This window comes from Chelonia mydas, chromosome 9, assembly GCF_015237465.2.
Source record: "Chelonia mydas isolate rCheMyd1 chromosome 9, rCheMyd1.pri.v2, whole genome shotgun sequence".
In the NCBI taxonomy this organism is placed as follows: Eukaryota; Metazoa; Chordata; order Testudines; family Cheloniidae; genus Chelonia; species Chelonia mydas.
In genome coordinates, this window is record NC_057855.1 from 28,064,991 (window position 1) to 28,085,201 (window position 20,211).

The following is a 20,211-nucleotide window of genomic DNA, read 5'->3' on the forward strand; positions in this document are numbered from 1 at the left end:
TCTTTTCTAAACAATTGGCTGAAAGGCTCCATGCTGTGGAGGTAACAGGTGATGGCATATTAATCAGACACTCTTGGCAGCAGTTTAAGCCAGAATGTGCCCATGTGACTAGTCGTGATACAGTGGTTCTCAACCAGGGGTACGCATACCTCTGGGGTATGCAGAGGTCTTCCACGGGGTACATCAACTCATCTAGATATTTGCCTAGATTTACAACAAGCTACATAAAAAGCACTAGTGAAGTCAGTACAAACGAAAATTTTATACAGATAAAATCAGAAAGTAAGCAATTTTTCAGTAATAATGTGCTGTGACACGTTTGTATTTTTATATCTGATTTTGTAAGCAAGTAGCTTTTAAGTGAGGTGAAACTTGGGGTATGCAAGACAAATCAGACTCCTGAAAGGGATACAGTAGCTGGAAAAGTTGAGAACCACTGGCATAATAAACACTAATAAAAATTGTGAGGGTTAGATTGTAAAAACACACCTGTATTGCGTGGCCTATCCATGCCAGTATGAACATAATGCATTGCTTGTGTTTTCCACAACCTTTCACAAAAACACCTTTATGCAGCAGCATTATTTTCCCCAGCTACACCACCCAGATGTGTGTCATTCAGAGATAACACCCAACCAAAAAAGGGCACCTCAGTCCATTATCCCATGGCTGATGGTTGCCAGTACCCAGTGCTGCACAGGAAGGTGCAAGAAACCCCATACTGAGATTATTATGGAAAGATGCCCAAAGGGGAAGTATCTTCCTAATCTTTGTCAGCTAATGGCTTTGTTGATGAACCAAGACAGTTTGCATACCTTATAAGTTTTTATTCTTTCTGAGCTAACTGGAATGAGCTCATTATTCATGCAAATACCTAATTCTTTTCACAATCCTACTAAGCTCTTGACTACAATTGTATCTTGTAGCAATGAGTTCCATGCGTTAATTATAAATTATGTAAAGAAGTATTTCCTTTTATCACTTTTAATGCAGGGTACAGGTGGTTGTCATATAAACATGAGGACTAAATTAGCTATTTTTCAGAGCCAGCTGGGCTGCACTCATCAGTAGAGACGACAGTTGCTGTCACTGATTGAGGCTGATAGGCACTGCTATGCACACTCTCAGTCACACTGTTTGCTATGGACTTGTTGCTGTCTGCTGTGCATGACCAGCTGCCCTAGCACTGTTCAGGACGGCAGGCCCAGTTCAGATTACATTACGATCTGCAATCTGCATGTAAAACTGCCCAAATGGTATTATTTATTGGACTTCCTTGTTATAGACAATATATGGAACACTGGCTATGCCTGTTTGTGAAACTGGCTGTATAACATCATAGCATGCAACATGCTGAAATGCTGAATAGTTCCTGTATAAATGTTGTACCCTGGAAATGTGATGAAGAGCAAGGCTGAGCACATGGAGAATTAATCAGTCAGTGCCTAGAAGGGCAGTTATATGTATCTGAATGTGGTATATTGATCATCTGGCCATTTGTTTAAATAGAAAGCAGAGTTGTGCAGAATGGTATGGCATTGCTATTATTACCAGGATGTGTTCATGGCCTCAGAATGAGTCACAAACTTCTCTTCACATATATATGGGCCAGAGGCATGAAAGCGAAATTTCCTTAGTCCTGTTCAAGCATGTCCATTCTGAATTTTCCTGGAGATGGTGAACTGGTTTTCTGGTAATGTCTGCCCTGCACTGCTGTTGAGAGCAATTCATATGCAGAATAGCCGAGATCATTTGGTTTTGTCTCAAAATAAGAACGGTAGATTAGGGTGTTTTCCAGCCTTCTCATTCTGATATCCAGGTACATATGGAGGGGGGTGACCCCTTCTTTAGCAAGGGCCAGTTCTTATCGCTGCAACAGTGACTCCTCCACTGATTTTAGATGGGCTGGCTGACCTGCTTAGGAACCTGGGTGTTGTTCAGTTTTGTTCTCACAAGTTTCTTTGGGGCCCTCTACTTATTTCTTGATTCCTCTCTGATTCAGATACAGTGGATGTCTCTGGTTGCCTGTTTCCTATATTTAACTTGGACATTGATTTTATTTTTAATACAGGGTGATGGTCTTATTTATATCATTGTGAGCATTACAGAGTATTGTAGAATTCAGATAATAGAACTGCAAGGCCCACCAAGATACCACCCATGTACTTTGTTAGCTATTTTTTTGCAGTGCTGCTATCAAGGATGCCAGTTATGGGAATGGTTCACTTGGAGCCAAATGGAAGTCACAAGTGCTCATCACTAGTAAGGGACTGGCCCTTAGAGAGCAGAGCTACTAGTTGCAATTGTAGCTGAAGCTTAATCATTTTAGTAGGCGCTATGTTTTTTACTTAACAAAATCCCTGGTTCCTTTTTCTTTCTGTTTATTATTACTGTTTTTGTATCATAGTAACGCCAAAAGTCCTCAACTGAGATTGGGCCCCTTTTCATTACGTGCCCTACCCACACATTGTAAGATACAGCCCTTGCCCTTGCTAGACAAGCCAGAGAAAGGCACTCTTACTGTTACCCCCATTTTACAGCTGGAGACCAGAGGCCCAGAGAGACTGAGTAACTTGCACAAGGCCACACAGGGAGCCTGGTGGCAAAGCCAGGAATTCAACTCAGATCTCCTGCGGCCCAGTTTGGTTCCTTAACCACAAGACCATCCTTCCTCTCCTACTTGATTTGTAAAGCTTATTTCTTTACTGATTTAGTTACTACTTTATTATACTCTGTGCAGCTTTTCAAAGCCCGAGTGTAAAGTTAGCTCAGTGATTTCTCAGTTTGGTGCCTGCTTTCAGCATCACAAAATGTCTGTCTCTAACTGTTTTGAGGGGGGGAAAAACACAAAACAAGCTGCCCTCTATTGTTGTAAGAACAAAATAACATTGACTGAGATTTTAAAAAATAAGGGGAGGCTGGGTACTCAGAGTCTCTGAAAAATCAAATCCATGTTTAGGCACTTAGGTAAGTGGCCTTTACTCTTAGGCATTGGTTATAGCAAGATTTCTGGAACATGAGGGCCATACCTGGCCCCACATCAGCTTTGCATTGCGTCATTGCTGATCCAGACCTGGGATAATAGGGGGGTCATTGGCTAAAGGGCAATATGCAGTAATGTCTCCTGCACCAAATCTGCTCCCCAAGGTGGGCACAAGGGTGTAGTTAAGTAAACAAGGGACATGTCTTGGTCATCTCTGTGCCCCTGTGAGCCCCAGCTGCCATAGAACAAAGTGTTCAAATGTGCGCGGGGTGGTTTAAAGCCACCTGTGTGTCTCACCCACCCTCCCTGCAGTGAGTCGTGCCAAGTGCTCTTTGGCAAGAGCTGAAGATAGGGTGTCAAGGTGTCTGGTTGTTGCTTGGAAAGTCTGGTCATAAAGGGGACTTGACAGTGTCCGGTCAGATCTACTGACCAGACACCCAAAGTCTGGTTACTGCAGGCAGGGAGGCACCGAGTCATCACCCGTGCCAGCCCCTACTCACTCAGGGCCACCTCCTACCTGTGTCAGACAGCTACAGCTCCCAGCCCCAGCTCTGCAGGCGAGTCCCTCCAGACCCACACAGGAGAGGGGGGAAGAGAGGGGAAGAGCAGCAAGCGACGGTGGGGAGAGGGAAAGAGGAGCGAAAGGAGATGGGTCCTCAGGAGGAAGGGGTGGGGCAGAGGCAGGGCCGCAGGGGGACAAGGCAGGGCAGGGAAGGTTCCAACACTCCTGCTGGAGGTCCGGTTTTTATATATTACAAAGTTGGCAACCCTAGCTGAAGATTGGGGCCATAATCTAGAATTCACTTAGTTCTTTCTTTTTATTATGCACTTCTATTGACATCACATGTTATGTAATTTTCTGGCATGAGTTTTGCATCTTCAAGACAGACAACATCCTTATGGGGTTAGTCATGTAAGAAAAAAAGCAGTGGAAATTTACTGGGGCAGGTGAAACTATAACTGGGCAAGTAAGCAGTTGTCCTTGTATCCTAAGCACAGAAAGTGTAGCTCTTACATATGAGTCCTAAGGTCTTAATCTGATTTTACAGTGGTGTAACTTCAGTGGAGCAACTCATCACGTACACACTTGTGGAAGTGAGATCACAATCAGGTCCCTGCTCTTAGTATAATTGTTGAGAAGAGTATTTTCTGCTCCTGTCCTGCATGTAAATTAGTTGTGTCATGGAAGACTGTCTATGTAACCAAATGCAGGATTGGTTCCTTAAATGACAATAAGAATAGAAACTCCAGTTTTTGACAAGACAAATACTGGCTTCAGGACAGAAGAAATATATTGAATTACCAGATATCTCTAGTGCTAAAAGCACTGTCATTCTTAATTCCTTTGGTCTGGAAAAAATACTTCAATTCACAATTAAGTTATGCATTTAAAAACAAATTAAATAGGAAATTCTTGACCATATGTAATTTGTTACTTTTAAGAATATGGAAGTATACAATTTATTAACAGAACAGATTTTTGTATCTGGTTTCCAGATATCATATATTAAATATAACACAATTAAGGGAGGTTTCAGAGTAGCAGCCGTGTTAGTCTGGTATCTGCAAAAAGAAAAGGAGTACTTGTGGCACCTTAGTGCCACAAGTACTCCTTTTCTTTTTACAGTTAAGGGAGTTTTCAGTTGAAGATTCATCTGGTTAAAGTATATACTCTCCTGCTGTTGAGGAAATCTGAGAGATATTGTTTACATTTGGTTTAAATTCTTCAAAGATAACACACACAATAACTTCAACCCTACACTATTGACAATCAGAGGATATTATCTCGTATAGAAGGAAATTACCGAGGCCAAAAGTTACAATACCCGGAGGGTTCCATGACGCCTCCACATCTGCACAAGAAAGTTCACTGTTTTTTTAAAGGTTCAAAGCCTACTTGCACTGCATGCATGAGTAGTCCTATTGAAGTCAAGTGTGCAATCAAATTGCATGAATGAAGAAGCAGGATTTGACTCTAAGTACGTTGATTTTAAGACTGCTTTTTCAACACCTCTACTCCATAACTCCTGATACCTTCCATGAGTTGAAATGAGAAAAACCAAAAACAAAATAAAAACCAACTGCCCTAAAAATGAAGATTTAATGACACTTCTTGATATGTAATATTCGTTATGTATGTTTTTAAACAAGTATCTTCACACAATAATTTTGCACCTTATTCCACTGACACAGAGGATCTAATAGTTCAGACTGAAGTCTCCAAAAATTCCCATAATGATGTCAGTCCTGTTTAATCTTAAATTGACCATTTGTCTGTCTCTCTCTCTGCTCCTGTTCTGCAGAGTTTGAGGATATTTTCTTGTGTAACTTACGAGACAAAAGCACTTTCAAGTTCTTCGCTTTGTCTGAAAATTTTAAGTTTAGTGGTCCATTTCCTCTGCGTGCCATATACTACTTAAAGGAAGATTAATTTTCATGTACTTACTATAGTATATTTCGCTGTCAGGAACAATTTCTTTTTTTTTTTACAAGCTAGTGTGTTTTAGCATTTGCTATTTTTATATTATCTATTCCTAAGATTATTTCTTGCAGTTAAAACTCCAAACATTTTCATTCCAATAATATTTTTGGAAATAGTTACTATTTTCTACCAATATTTGCGTTGTTTAGATGTGACAAAAATGGCTGCTAACAAATCTGGATTAAATCTGAATTTAGACTATAATGACAATTAATACAAAAGGACATATCTTTAGAAGCATGTCTGCCTTTTTTTAGACATTTTTCAGCTTCATCCCAAGGCCATATGAGTTCTTATTCATTGATGAAGACATGGGATTGTGTTTTACACATTCTTAAATACTAGCAGGCTGTTATTCTTACATGGTCATTAAGAATCTCATACAAAGCCCACTGAAGTCACTTGGAGTCTTTCCACTAACTGCGGTGGATTTTGAATCAGGCCATAAACCTAGAAGTTGAAACGGGCTTTCATTTTCTTTTAATTTTTCTTGACCCTTTTCTGATTCCCAAAAGAGCTTTCATTATGGCATAAAGTTGTTCTTCATACCTAATCATGTCCACTATAATTCATTCCAAACTGTGTATTAAAGCCAAAATCAGCACTGTGGGAAAATACTGTTTCCCTGCCTTGGGTTTCGTTTGTTGTGAAATGTTTCATTTAAAATGGGCGGTGACATTCCTCTCATCTTGCTCCTGCATTCTGCAACCAGGCCTGACACTCATGTAGACATGTAATCATCATCCAGGTAACTAAGTAACCCAGAGTATTTAAGAAGGTGTGACTATAACCTGTTCTTACTTTTACACTTGGATGGGTACCATACAGGCTGGTCTGTGGTAGTTCTGAGCTATTAAAGAAAGATCTATAGAACTTTAGACATGTGTTTTGGAAAGTGTGCTAGGTGCATTGGGTACAAGTTGCTCATTCTTGCCTTCCTCTGCATTGTAGCTAACATCTTGCTTTACTTTCCCAATGGTGAAACAAGATTTGCTTCAGAACATCAGCTTAGCAAGTATGTGGCGTGCCTTCATGGAATTATAGGAGGAGGGATTTTGGTAAGTAACTAAAGCTAGCATGTTTTAATTTGTTTTCTTATTTTGAACATCTTAAATATTCATATTTCTCTGTCAGTTGTAGGATTTTTGTCTCACGGCTTTGTTAGCAAGTCTTTACACTTCTGTAACTTTATAACATATATGTGGTGCCATATAAATTATTACTATTAATCACACTATTAATGTGCCATCTTGTATGATTTAAATCTGGGGAGCACTCACAGTTTGTATGACAAAGAAATGCAAAATAAGGTCCTGATCCTTCAGTGGGACTACTCATGTGAGTAAAGTTACGCACATGTGTAAATGTTGGCAGGTTTGGGCCCTGGGTTTGTATTGTATTTTATAAATGTAGTTTACTATTAATCTATTCTCCTTTTAAAAATGATTATATTTGATTAAAAGTAGTAACCATTTTTTCAAATGTACCTGAGATTTCTGGGAGGCATTGGCTGCTGCCATGTCCTACGTATTTATTCAGGGAAATTCAACAGTTGTTTATAGTCATACCAGTGTGTAGGAAAAAACAATGAGGAGTCCTTGTGGGACTTAGAGACTAACAAATTTATTTGGGCATAAGCTTTCGTGGGCTATAATCCACTTCATCAGATGCATCGAGTGGAAAATACAGTAGGCAGGTATAAATATACAGCACATGAAAAGATGGGAGTTGCCTTACCAAGTGTTTTAGAGAAATAGGGAAGGAGGATATACTGCTGTTTCTGAAGTACTGAAACTTTCACTAAAGGGCAGCAGATGGTTAATTTAGGACCCAATTCTGAATGAGCTGTATGTGAGCGGAACCCTGCATCAGTGCAGATCTTGATTGCAAGATGGGGACCTAGATGCTTATATTAAAAGACTTACATAACTATATGAATATTTCCCGCTTGACTTTAATGGGCCTGCTCAGTGTGTAGTGTTATGCACCTAAATAAGTCTTTGGAGGATTTGGGCAATAGTATGTCATTTAAGAGCCAGCAGGTATGTGGCTGTGGTTTTCAATTGAAGAAATTGTTTTTATTTTTCCATGTTTTAAAGTACGTGTGTAGTGCTCACAACAGATATTTACTTCCTTCTTAAGGGTTTTGCGAGGCATCACTGGATAGTGTTTGTCAAGTGCTATGACTACAAAATATGAATAAGGCCAGCCATTGGCTGAGGCCTCAACAGTTCCTGTGTTTAATCCACAAGGTCATGCTGCTCACTCCCTTTTCACCGCAGGTTGAAAATTTTCAAGTGTGAATTTTTTATTTTAACTGATTCAGAGTGGAAAATCTGAGACGCATCAGTTCATCGGAAGTTTTCACACAAATTCTGCAATTCTATGGCAGTTTTATGAACTTGAAAACAAAGGAAAAACATTTTCTACATGGAATATTTTGCACAATTCTACCAACAATAGAAGCTTCTTGTGTTTTGACTCCATTGATATCAGATATTCTGTATAAGCAAAACACTTGCTACTACTTTTCAGTAACTAGTGTCATCATACCTCATTATAGTTGAAATGATGGATGTCATCAAAAAAGCCTAGTAGTGTGGTCAGTGGTGGATTAGCCATTGGGCCAACAGGCCCGTACCCAGGAGCCCTGGCCAATTGGGAGGTCCCAGAAAAATGGGTGTCCCCACACCCTGACCCACTCCGCCTGGAGCTCCTGGCGGGGAGCAGGGTTGAGGCAAGGGGCTTGCTCCGCCTGCCCGGTGCTCCAGTCGGGGAGGAGGGTCAGTGTGCGGGGGCTTGCCCTGCTCAGCTTGCCCGGCGCTCCTGCAGAGCTGGGCAAGCCCTCATGCCCCGACCCTGCTCCAGCAGGGCCAGCAGTGCCGGGTGTGGAGGTGGGGTGGTTCAAGCCCCGACCCCATTTCCCCAGCAGGAGTGGAGGTGCGGGAGGGACTGCAGGTGGAAGGGGTGGGGAGGGGCCCCCATTTACTTTGGTCCAGGACCCCACAAAACTATAGTCTGCCGAGTGTGGTCTTCTCTCAGTGAAAACTCCCATCTACTTTGTTGAGCACTTTTGCTGAGACAGGACTGCAGGATTTGACCCACAGTGTGTCAAAAAAGGTGTTGGATTGACAGGGAAGAATATTACTATTATTTATTGGAACTGCAGTAGTATCTAGGAGCCCCAGTCATGGACCAGGATCCCATTGTGTTAGGCACTGTACAAACAGAAAAAAAATGAAGTTCTCATAGTTTATCACCGTCTATTCCTAAGCCTAGTCTTGCCCCTATTGAAGCCAAGGGGAGAACTCCTCTTGAGTGGAATGGGAGTAAGAGTGAATCGGCTATGCAGAATTTTTAAATTGTGAAATTATAGATCTAAATAAAAACAAAGTGAGGACAGAATTTGATATGTACTGCCTGTAGGCAGAGCCGTCCCTTGGGTAGGACGAATCGGGGTGATAGCTCCGGGCCCCGCGCTTTGGGGGGCTCCGTGATCCAGTGCAGTTGGCTGGTGCGGTCATTCCCAGAAGAGACAAATCCATCACTTCCGCCCTGGGCCCTGCACTCCCCGAGGAAAGGCCCTGCCTGTAGGGTAGCTTACCAAAACACTCAGTGCACAATTATTTGTTTTTATGTAGATATTCCTCCCAGCTGCAGTGTTCATTGGACTAGAATACGATAATTGCTGTGGATGCCGCGGGCATGAGAACTGTGGGAAAAGCTGTGCAGTAAGTGAGCTTTTTGCTTCACCATTTTCGGATGGTCCCTAAAAGGGAATGGTCAGAATGCTGAGAATCACTTGTGTGTTTACTCTGCAGATGCTGTCCTCTGTTCTGGCCGCCTTCATCGGAATCCTGGGGTCCGGCTACTGTTTCATCATTTCAGCTTTAGGTTTATCCCATGGCCCTTACTGCCTCTCTGCTGTAGAACAGAACTGGGTCTATCCTTTCACTAACTCCAGTGGAGGGTGAGTAGTCTGTTTACCAGCAAGCTGTGCACTGCAGTATAGAAACACCATGGACCTGATACTGCTTACTGTGTTTTATAGGAGGGTATATAAAAGGTTTGCACTGGTGTAAAATGAGAGAGAAACTGTCCCATTAATTTGCTCCTTACTCAGATGAGTAGTCCCATTGTTTCCATAGGACTACTAATGTGAGTAAGGGCTGCCTTTTGGACCCTAAACTAGTCAAGAGGGAGAAAGGCTGTTGATCTTTGTAGAAACTAATGGATCTACTGTATTCTCATTTTGGGGGCCTAATCGTCTTCTGTACAGCTGAGGAGCAAGATCATAAGGGGTGTCAAGCACCCGCAACTCCCACCAAAGTTTCAAGAGGAGTCAGCACCTGTGAAATCAGGACCATTGTACGGTCACTAAGTTATTTGTTCTTGCAATAAATTGTTTCCAAACAGCACACACACTCTTTCTCTCCAGCTCTCACCCTGCCTCGCCACCTAATTGTCTCATAGGTTATTCCCCCTCCAGCAAAGCTGATGGGTACCCTCAGGCTGAAAGAGAATTCTCAAGACCATATAAACTGGGACTCACAACTATCCCAAGCTTTACAAAATGACTGCCACAGCGGCATCATTGCTTACCATAGGAAACACTCTGCATGACGGGCCTCTGGATATGGCCCTTTTTAGCCACAATAGCCTGGAAATATTTCTCAAGCAGCCCAGTAACCATTCCCTAGCATTCTGCAGATGATCAGTATAGTGCTTCTTTTAGAAGCTGCATTTATCATCAGAGACTGCTAGTGTTTCAGTATGAATGACAACCTCCTTCCCAGGGGCTGTGTGAGCATCACCCCAGGCCTGTAACACTCCTGTCTACCCAACTGTGGGGGAGCCACAAATCAAATTCTGATTCCCACCCCTTCTCCTACCCCGTCTTGTGGAAATCAACAACACAGTTTTAGGACTCTATTAACAATCAGCTTTAAAAAAGGGAGACCAGAAACACACTATCCTGATGATCATATAGATTTTGAATCCTAAAAATTCTGAAGCATATTGAGAAACCATGTGTCATGGAGGGTGTTTAATAGTAGGGTTATTAGAGTCAAAAAGCAAGATGCAGAAGCCACATATCAAAGATCTTTAAATTAGTTTAGAACATCTTGGTTTGGGAGCATTTTCAACTCAGTGTGGTAGGAATTTACTCAGCTGTTGCAGCTGATACCAAGGGATGTTCCCAAGCTTAAACCCTGGACTTCACACAAAGTGCATGTAAACCACATTATTTATGAAGGTACCCTTGATATGAAAAGTGTGACCAGATATAAATTCACACAATAGAACTATTTGGTCTGCACAAAGGTGCCAAAAAGCCCCTGGATTTCCCTAGTTTGGGATTCTCCTTTTGTGGAGTGAGTCTCCATGAAACATAGAGTTGGCATAGTTGAGTCATACATCACTTCCAAGTCAACCCACACGTAAGGGGCGTAGTAAGGGTGTGGAGTGCATGCATGGTCAGAGCACGATGTACTCCAGTAATACCTTACCAGTGGATAGCCCCTTGAGGCCTGTTTCCAGAGCAGTGCATGTCTGGTGCCAGAGCAGAGCTGGCTGGCCTGAGAATCAGGAAGCCACACCTACATTCAACTGGCCCCCGGAAGCAGAGAATCTGATTTGAACACATCTGGCTATTGTTTGTCATGATGGTTTCTTTAGTTTTCACTGGCACAGAAAGGAGAAGATAAGTAATTTTTTGCTGAATATGTTGATCAGATGGTTGGGCAGGAGCTGCAGGCATTTACTTTTAGGACACAGTGAGTTCATCCTGTGGTCAGAGCAGTTCAAGTGCGTGTTTGCAGATACCAAGTAGAGTGTCTCATGTAAGACAGTGACAAATGGAGAGCAAAGTTCCCTTTGGATGCAATCACTATCTTAAAATAAGGGCCTGATCCTGCAAGGTTCTGAGCCCCATCTGAGAAGTGTTCAGTGCGTTCAGCTCATTCAAAAGGCTGTGCATCATTGAAGTCCCTTGCAAAAGGGCAATCTCCAGCATGCTGTTTTCTACACCAATTCCATCCTAGCAGCCATTCCTAGGAGAAAAAGGGCCAGGGCATGGCCATGGCCAGGCATAACTTAGAGCAGTCCTGTGACTGCTCTAAATTATGCTGTGGACCAGGTCACTCCATCTGACTCTGGAACTGGGGAGAATAAAAAGGTGTGTTAACGCTACCTCTGTTCCCTACCACCCTGCTCCTGCCCTCTATTTATACTTAAAATCAAGGCTAGGTTTATCAAAAGTCTATACCTAATAACTGCTCTTGCATTCTAGAGTGTCAGGGAGTTTTGCATGAAGCAAGCCTTTGCTTCCCTCATCCCCACTTACAAGGTTAGTGGTACATGAATTAGGCCCCCATATTGCAACTGCTCTCTTGATATACATTAAATACCAGGGAGTGACATGCTTCACTGAATCGTGAGTTTCTAATACATTTTTAATTGCTATGAACAGGTATCTGCTTGAGCGTGACAGGTGGTCTGAGTGTCGGGAGCCAAGGAATATCGTGGAATGGAACTTGACCCTCTTTTCCATTCTTCTGGTCTTGGGGGGAATTGAATTAATTCTGTGTTCCATCCAAGTAATCAACGGTTTTCTCGGAGGAATATGTGGGGTTTGCTGTAATCGGGAAGAGGTAAGTGCAGCTATTCAAGATATCATTTGATTACAACCACACTTCCCAGATAAGAAAAAAAAATCATATAGCATAATGTATTATCCGGTAACCAAAGTACATCAGGGTCTAATCCAGGAGAACATTCAGTTCTAATCCAAGAGAACATTTCCCTGTCATGGCTCCTCTTCTGAAGCTCAGGCTCATTAAGCTTTGAGCCACATCGTTCACAAAAACCCTGTGGCATTTCACTTTAATACGATGGGAGTGATTTTGGGCAAGTGCTCAGCTAAAAGCAGGGAATTAGATATGCACATGAGAAGGAAATTTCCTTTTTTACCTTTTGAAATTATTGGTCACCTTAACCATGCAGGGGATAAGGTGTATGTTTCAGGCACAAATTAAGTCTTGTGGTGAGGAAGAAATTCTCGGTCCTAATCTCCTCTCCCGCCCCCCTTTTACAACGTTACACAATTGTATGATAGGTTTGCAGCTTAGTTTGTTTTTGACCTTTCACTGAAGCAACTGCCAAACTGTTTTCAGTGGGAGCAATATATGGCCAGCTGAAGATACCAGACAAGCAGGTCTAGAGTCTGCTCCGTTAGGTACACTCATGTATCCTAGAACCATCCACTCTCCCAGGCAGCCACTGGTCTTTATTTCCTCACTGTGCCTCTCCGTCCTCCATAGCTTTTATTCTTTTGTGAAAGGAAAAAGTTGGCAACTTTTACAATGATAAAGATCAACATTCTCAAAAACAAAAGAAATCTTGTACAGAATGATGGTAAAATTTGATTGCCCTTAAAATGCAACAAAAGCCATAATGATGTCTGCTCAAAGATGTTTCAAAAGGCATTCTTTATGCAGATATTTAAAATGTTTTCTTTGAGAAGATGTTTCATGTTTATTACATTCAGCTTTAATCATGGATATTATTAACATGGTAGATTATGATGGGACCTTCAAAGCTGTTGTCTCTTTCTCTCTCCTCCTCCCCACCATGATCTAACTGGGGACATTGAGACATATTTCTGGCTCTGTCAAAAATGGATTTTTGAGGATTAGTGGACATGGAAATAGATCCACAAGCTGAATACACATTATAAAACCTATTAACTTTACTTTTTACAATGAACAAAGTATGTGATTCTGTGATTTTGTTTTCCCTCATTTAACACATATTCTTTTTTTCCCCCCACAGAAATACGTTTGCTAGAACATTTGCAACTGAAAATGGGCTAAAATCACTGTAATTATATCTTTGTGGTATTCTGTAAAACATTTATTTGAATGTCTTGTTTTATATTGCACATACTGTAAATTATAAAGAGAACAGTTTATTCATGTTACATTTCTTCTTGCCAAACTATGCACTGTCACCATTAATTCACAGATTGGGCCAGGTTCTGTTCTTGGAAAGATGTGCAGGATTCCCAAAGAACACAATAGTTATTATGTGTTTGCAGCTGACAGCAGAATTTGACCTACTGTGATTTTTGTCATTATAAACATATACCTTGCATACAAGGATTTCATTGGTTTATTTAAACATAGTGCAAGTAACTGATTGATTAATTGTGTTGATGGGGTACAGTTTCTCACTACAGGCACGGTAGTTCTTGATTTTCATACAGAAGCTGTTTTTTCCATTAGTGTTCCATTGCCATCCTGACCCTGAAGCCCCCAGTAGGAGCTGTCACTCACAGAAGGAATGCTGCTTTAATTGTGTCAAACCAAAAACCACGAATACCATGAATACTTTCGGTATTCATCTAGTCTAACAGAAAATACAGATAGTGCCAACTAATGGACAGACAAGGGTAGACACATACTGAGGGGCCCTATCTCCCCAGGGAAGAGGTGGAGATAGAACAGCAGGAAAAAAAGACAAGTCTGAAGAAAGGAAAATGGGGAGTTGGGAGGGGAGTAGTAACTTGGATTGTTTCAAACTTCTTTCCCTCTCTATTTGACAATAAAATAGAATATATACACCCACCAGCTGTCAGTGTTTTCCTTCCGGTCCAGAGTTTTATTGCTCCTATAGCTTTGCTGCATTTTAGCCTCTCCTCCGCGCACCCCCATACCTCCCCAATCCCTCTGCCTTCTTTTGCTGTTTTGTTTCTCTTGATCATGTCTACGTGGGAATTTTTTTTGTACAAGCTAAGGTGTGCATTTAAAGTGCTTTAATTATAACCCTCTGTGGCCACTCTTAGTTCAGCATAACAGTGACTTGTTGTACTTAAGCTTGTATCACTTGGGAAGGGGTTTAACTTAATCTGCAAAAAGTCACTCTTATACTTAGAGTGACCAGATGTCCCGATTTTATAGGGACAGTCCCGGTTTTTGGGTCTTTTTCTTATATAGGCTCCTATTACATCCCACCCCCGTCCCGATTTTTCACACTTGCTATCTGGTCACCCTACTTATACTAGAAGAAGAGTGTCCACATGGGGTTATAAAGGTATAGCTATAGTTGTATAACTGGTCAAACTTTTTCCTATGTACATAAGGCCTTAGCTCTTCTGGGATCTCACCATTTCTTTCCTCGACTCTTCGCTATTGGGAGGGATCGGAGCACTTACCCTCCTCTCCAGCTGGGAGGAAGATGCAACCTCCAGTCCCTTCCATTCCCTGATTATTGCTGGTAGATAAATAGGCTCTTTCTGCCTCTCTTCTGCAATGCCATAAATCCACCACTGGTAGTACCAATGGAGCACAAGTGTAGACAGGCTGCCATTGGCCACCAGCATTTAACTACCATGTTGTCTAAGCCTGATCTGATCAAGTTTAGACAACAAGATGGTTAAAATGTCTGAAAGCTGTTTACACTAGAGCTTCCACCATTGCTACCACCAGTGGAGCTGCACTAGGGGTAATGTAACAGTGAGAGACTGAGGGAAAATGCTGGAGAACCTGGAATGCAGCCAGGAAAAGGAGGTGTAGAACCAAGATCTGACCTGCAACATGTTTTTGTACAAACCTATTTACTAGGAAAAGTTCTGGTGCAAACTTCTCAACCCAAGAACTGCAGGTGAGCATTAGCAAGTCCCTGCAGGAATCTGAGTATCATTTTAAAAAGATAAATAACCCTGTGACACATAACCATGCTGATGTATCCTGTCTGCCTCAGACCAGTCCTGTGATTCTCTCAGAAAAGAAGATCATCATTCAGCATGAATAAACTGCAAACACTATGTGATAATTTGGCATCATCTGACATCATAGATGTAAATAGTGAGCAAAATGGAGACAGCTTTCTTCCAACATCACGTGTGAGAAGCTCTGTCACAGTTCAGGCAAATGCACCTGTATTCTCCCTTTGTGGTCCACCAAGGGCACCTGCTTTAGGCTTCTGGTCCTAGCTATAACCTCTCTTGGGCAGAGACCTGTATCTCTTTCCATCCTGTCCAGGGATTTTAAGGCTTCACAGTTCCATGAACAACACTGAGATATCCCCAGCAAGCCAGACTGCCTATAAAGGCCAACACTTGCATTTTTCTGTCTCTCTGCAGTCTCTGACCAGTCTAATAGTGGCAGTTATAAGTTACCTCACAGCTCCTTGTAAGCAAGCATATTTATTCTTAAGGTAGAAGCATTACGGAGGACATACTAAAACAATAAAGCTAGAAACCTTACTGGAAGTCACCCCCTAACTCCAAACTAGAGTTCTGGTAGTTTTTAGCCCTTTGAAACCCAAACTGGGTTTTCCTAGAGTTATAAGTTCATCTGTCTCAGAACCAGAACAGTGGCTAGGCAGGTCAGCCATTTCTTTATACAGCTTGGGCCGTTGACCTTGGCCCCTATAACAGGTATTCAGCAGACATTAACCCTCATCTCAGAGCATAGCTTCAAACGGCTGACTTTTAACATAATTGGAGTTGGTGAATTTGCATTAACCCCTCCCTAGGGATTTCCAGGAAATCCATTTAACACTTGTTGTCCCAAAAGTCCCATACATGTCTGGCACATTTTCTGTACAATCCCCAGGTCTCACATCTGTCACATCTCCCTTGTAGATAGGTTATATACACAATCCTGGCCCTCAATAGTACATAAACTTAAAACAATAAGGTCTTTCAGGGATGTTGCAATAAATGCTCTATCTGTCAGACCTTCAAGATATGATTTACAGCATATAATGAATATCATCTCAGAAGGAAAAGTCACATTGATGTGCCCCAAGCTAGCTATGAATTGGTACAAGGTGGTGCCATTCCACAGCTGAAAAGCTGGTATGCACCTTGCCTCTTAGAAGTAAGATATTCAAGCCACAAAATGCTGGCCACCATTATTCACTTTGGAACCTAGCAAAGGTGTTACAAGTCATTTGAATTGTGTGTGTGACATTTTTGGAAAGGATTGTTCAGAGCTATGGATAATCCTGGAGATTATCCATTGCATTGCTACAGTCTTTCCACAGAGACAGAAATGTGCATTATATAATAGTACTCTAAGCGAGGAAGATGATCACTATAATTTAAGGTATCCAGAAGTTAAACACATATTTCTGAGGTGCAGCTTAGCACGCTATCCTTTACATCTAAATCTGCACATTGAGAGTGCACACTTGAGACAGAAAAGAAATTGTTAAACATGTAGCCCTGATCTCTCTCACTGATCCACTGCAATGCAACGGTCTCCTAGATGGAAGACGTTTGCCCGCAACTGTAGAGCCTGGATCCTCAGTGGGAGATAGGCCCCTAAATATGTTTGAGGATCTGAGCCTAATCCATTTTAACAGTCTATGTCATTCGTTCAACTCCCATGGGATGAACCAAGAGATGCTATTTGTTAAAGCTAAACTGTCACTGCCTCAGCCTTTACAACTGCAGGATCTAAATGCATGGATGAGACGATGGTGTAGGGAGGAGAGATTTAGGTTCATTAGGAACTGGGGAACCTTTTGGGGAAGAAGTAGCCTCGACCGAAGAGATGGGCTCAACTGTAACCAAAATGGAACCACACTGCTGGTTGTAGAGGATTTTTTAAACTAAGGACTAGAGGAAAGCCGACAGGTGTGGAGGATGGAGACATCTTCTAGGGATAAATTTATTAAAGGTGAACTCTATATTCTAGCATAAAGGAAAGGAAAGAAGTTGGCAGAGTACAGGTACTGGCCACTATCAGATACAGGCTACTGGGCATGATGGACTGGTGTGACCTAATATGGCAGCTCTTATATGTTTGTGCCTCCTGTAGCTGTTGCATTTTTGTCCTCCCTGTAACGGGATAAGATATTTTCTAGCTGCTGGTCTGGGCTGATATTTTGGTGGTGAAACAGAATTATTTGAGGGATGAGTGGTGGAGTTAAGGTGAGGGAAAACCGAGTTCTGACCCTAGGCTAAGGAAGAAGAGCGGGGAGCTGCGGGGAGATGGGGAATAGTGCAGAATATAATATTCTGTTGGAATTGTACGGTTTTTTACCTTGGGCTCAGATGGCTGTTTTTCTTTGCTTTATCTATCCACACAGGACACAGAGGAGAGGACAGAATCAGCTTTAGAATTAGTGCACAAAAGGAGAGAAGTTTGACTGGAGCTCCGCCCTGATCTCTGTAGTGGTAATACACAGCATTAGGGCTAGGTCCCTGAGATCACATCAGAATGAAAAATCCAGTTGAAATCCTTTCTTAATGGCTGATGCACAATAGCATGTACAGCAGGTGTAGCAATCAAACCCTATGAAAATAATTACTTTAAATAAAGTCTGATTCAGTTAGCAGAGAAGTCACTCACCCCATGAGTAATCAAAGTCTTTTGGTAACAGCATCTGCTCCCAAGGGTTTACAGGAACAGAAGGGGGGCTCTTGCAACATTGATCAACATGGTTGAGAAACTGACCTTGGAGTTTACCAGTTTTGCCTCATACCACATATAAAACAACTACTGTGTGTTCTAGCATCACAACATGCTAAGGAACAAGCCAATTTAATATGGTATCTGCAGAACTTAATTTGAGTAACAAGGCATCTGAATTGCATCGTTTACTCCATTATTTGTGCAGACTAAGTTCTGGGCATGAAATCGCATTTTCAGAGATTTCGTGCACAGAACTGGAACAGAATATAGCTGGAAACAGCAGCAAATTTGATTACAAACACAGATGGCCACTTTTTACTATAGGCTTCAATTTAAAAAAAAAGCAGATGCTGTCAGGTTTTCAACTAACCACTGAGCTCTGTCATAAAAATTCAGCTTGTGGATGAGACATGCCTTGCTTTAATCAGCAATGTCCCCTTGGGTCACTAAGGAGCAGCCTCGATGAAGGACGTCCCGTCCCATCCAATCTTGTTAAGCAGCCAAGATCTGCAAAGGGAGGTTTGCTATTGACTTCAATAGGAGCAACAGCAGGCCCCAAGACAGTGTAGGGAATCTGGGATTAAGACAGGGTGTAAATGAGGGATCCTCAGAGACCTGTAAGAAACACAGAGGACCCTGGAGAAAGGAGACAGAATCGGGGAAAAGGAGGCTCACATCAGAGAAGGTGGAGAGAACGGTCTAATCACAAAACTAGTATTGTACACCTTCCTTCTGTGCTCTCCTAACTATTTTGCTATTGCTGCTTTGAATGGTGCATAAACCAACCAGAGAACAGAATCAGCTTTAAAGAGGACCCCAAAGGGCAAAGTTTGACTGAGGCCTAAGCAGCTCATACATTTGTTTGCTTTAGGGAGCAAAGGGAAAATATATCCCAAAGTATCCTCACATCCCGACCTCCTGAAGGTTAATTGTTTTTTATTCAGTACAACTTCCCTTTTTATGCCCTCAACCCCTTCGTTGGCTCTTATGAATTAATTTCATAACTCCTCAGAAATGGACAAGATCCCCAGCCTCAACCCCCTGCCCCCAAAATCAAGGCAATTATTGTGGTGTCCCTAATACCCTGGAATGCTCAAATGTCTAAAGCTGTCTGAGTAATGCCAGGTAAGGTTGGGCAAAAAGTCTGTCTGTCACAGTGACACAAACAGTTGGTGAATATCAAAAAGGGTTTTGCAGCACCACATTTTACGATGCCTCTTCAAGTTGCATGCAGCCGTTGGGCCAAATTCTGCCCTCAGTTACACGGTTGTAAGTGCAGAATTGCATCACTGATTTTCCTCCAGGCTTATATCAGTGTAACAGAGCAGAATGTGACCCGAAATCTCACAAAGCTAAATAATACAACTAAATAACATAATTATTAATAGGAGAAAAGCATCAAAAGTTGAGTCTTAATATCCACCAGAGGGAGCCCTCAGAAACCTCGTTCTGGTATGTAATGGGCAGAGCTGCCGCAGGGTGTATGAGGATTTAGTTCAGTCCTATTTTGCCACCATCGGGAATACTGCTCCATCCTTGATCTGTTGAACTAACAGGGAAAATGTATGCTGCATATTTATGAAAGCTTCCAGACAGCCCAGAGCTAAAAGGCTCTGAAATAGACTTCCAAGGAAGTGAGTACATGCCTTATTGTTAAGGCTGTGAGTTTGTCACGGAAGTCACGGATTCCATGACTTTCTGTGACCTCCGTGACTTTTGCAGTGGCCAGTCCACCTGGCTCAGGGGCAGCTCGAGCAGCCCTTGCGCCAGGCACACCAGCCACTGCTGGGGCACTCTCGGGCCACCGGCCTGCCCCCCCAGCAGCAGCAGAGTTTGGGTGTTGTAGGGGGCAGGGGGTTGGGGCACGGGATGGGGTGAGGAGCACTCTGGGCGGCGCTTACCTGGGGGGCTCCCCGGAAGTGGTGACACCCCCCCTCGCTCAGCTGCTAGGTGGAGATGTGGCCAGGCAGCTCTGCAGCAGTCCGCCCAATGGGAGCTGCAGGGGCGGTGCCCTGGGCGGGGGCAGTGCCCTGGATGGAGGCAGTGCACAGAGGTGCCTGGCCATGCCTCCGCCTAGCAGCTGAGCAAGGGGGATGTCACTGCTTCTGGGGAGCACCACCCAGAGCCCGCCTCACCCTGTCGTGTGCCCCAACCTCCTGCCCTCTTCCACACCCAAACTCTGCTGCTGCTGTGTGTGTGGGGGGGGGGGGGTGGACCCAGGTAGGCAGGCTGCTGGCTCCACTAAACCCCCCCCCCCAACACCAGTAGGGATCCCAAGCCACACACCACTGCCCATGCCCCCCTAGCACCAGGGGGGC

At 42.8% G+C, this 20,211-nt stretch overlaps 1 protein-coding gene across 2 annotated transcripts; it reads left to right on the forward strand.

The window, feature by feature from the left end:
- The first annotated feature begins 1,331 nt into the window (after window positions 1-1,331).
- TM4SF1 (transmembrane 4 L six family member 1) lies at window positions 1,332-14,086 on the forward strand. Of its 2 annotated transcripts, XM_043522364.1 has the most exons (6): window positions 1,332-1,693; window positions 6,417-6,523; window positions 9,107-9,196; window positions 9,287-9,435; window positions 11,938-12,118; window positions 13,299-14,086. In XM_043522364.1, exons 1-6 carry the CDS (start codon window positions 1,675-1,677, stop codon window positions 13,311-13,313), a joined length of 561 nt encoding a protein of 186 aa, XP_043378299.1. In that variant the 5' UTR covers window positions 1,332-1,674; the 3' UTR covers window positions 13,314-14,086. The 2 variants fall into 2 exon arrangements, with proteins under 2 accessions (XP_043378299.1, XP_007057446.1); XM_007057384.4 differs by lacking the exon at window positions 1,332-1,693 and having other exon boundaries at window positions 6,307-6,523.
- The last annotated feature ends 6,125 nt before the right edge of the window (window positions 14,087-20,211 follow it).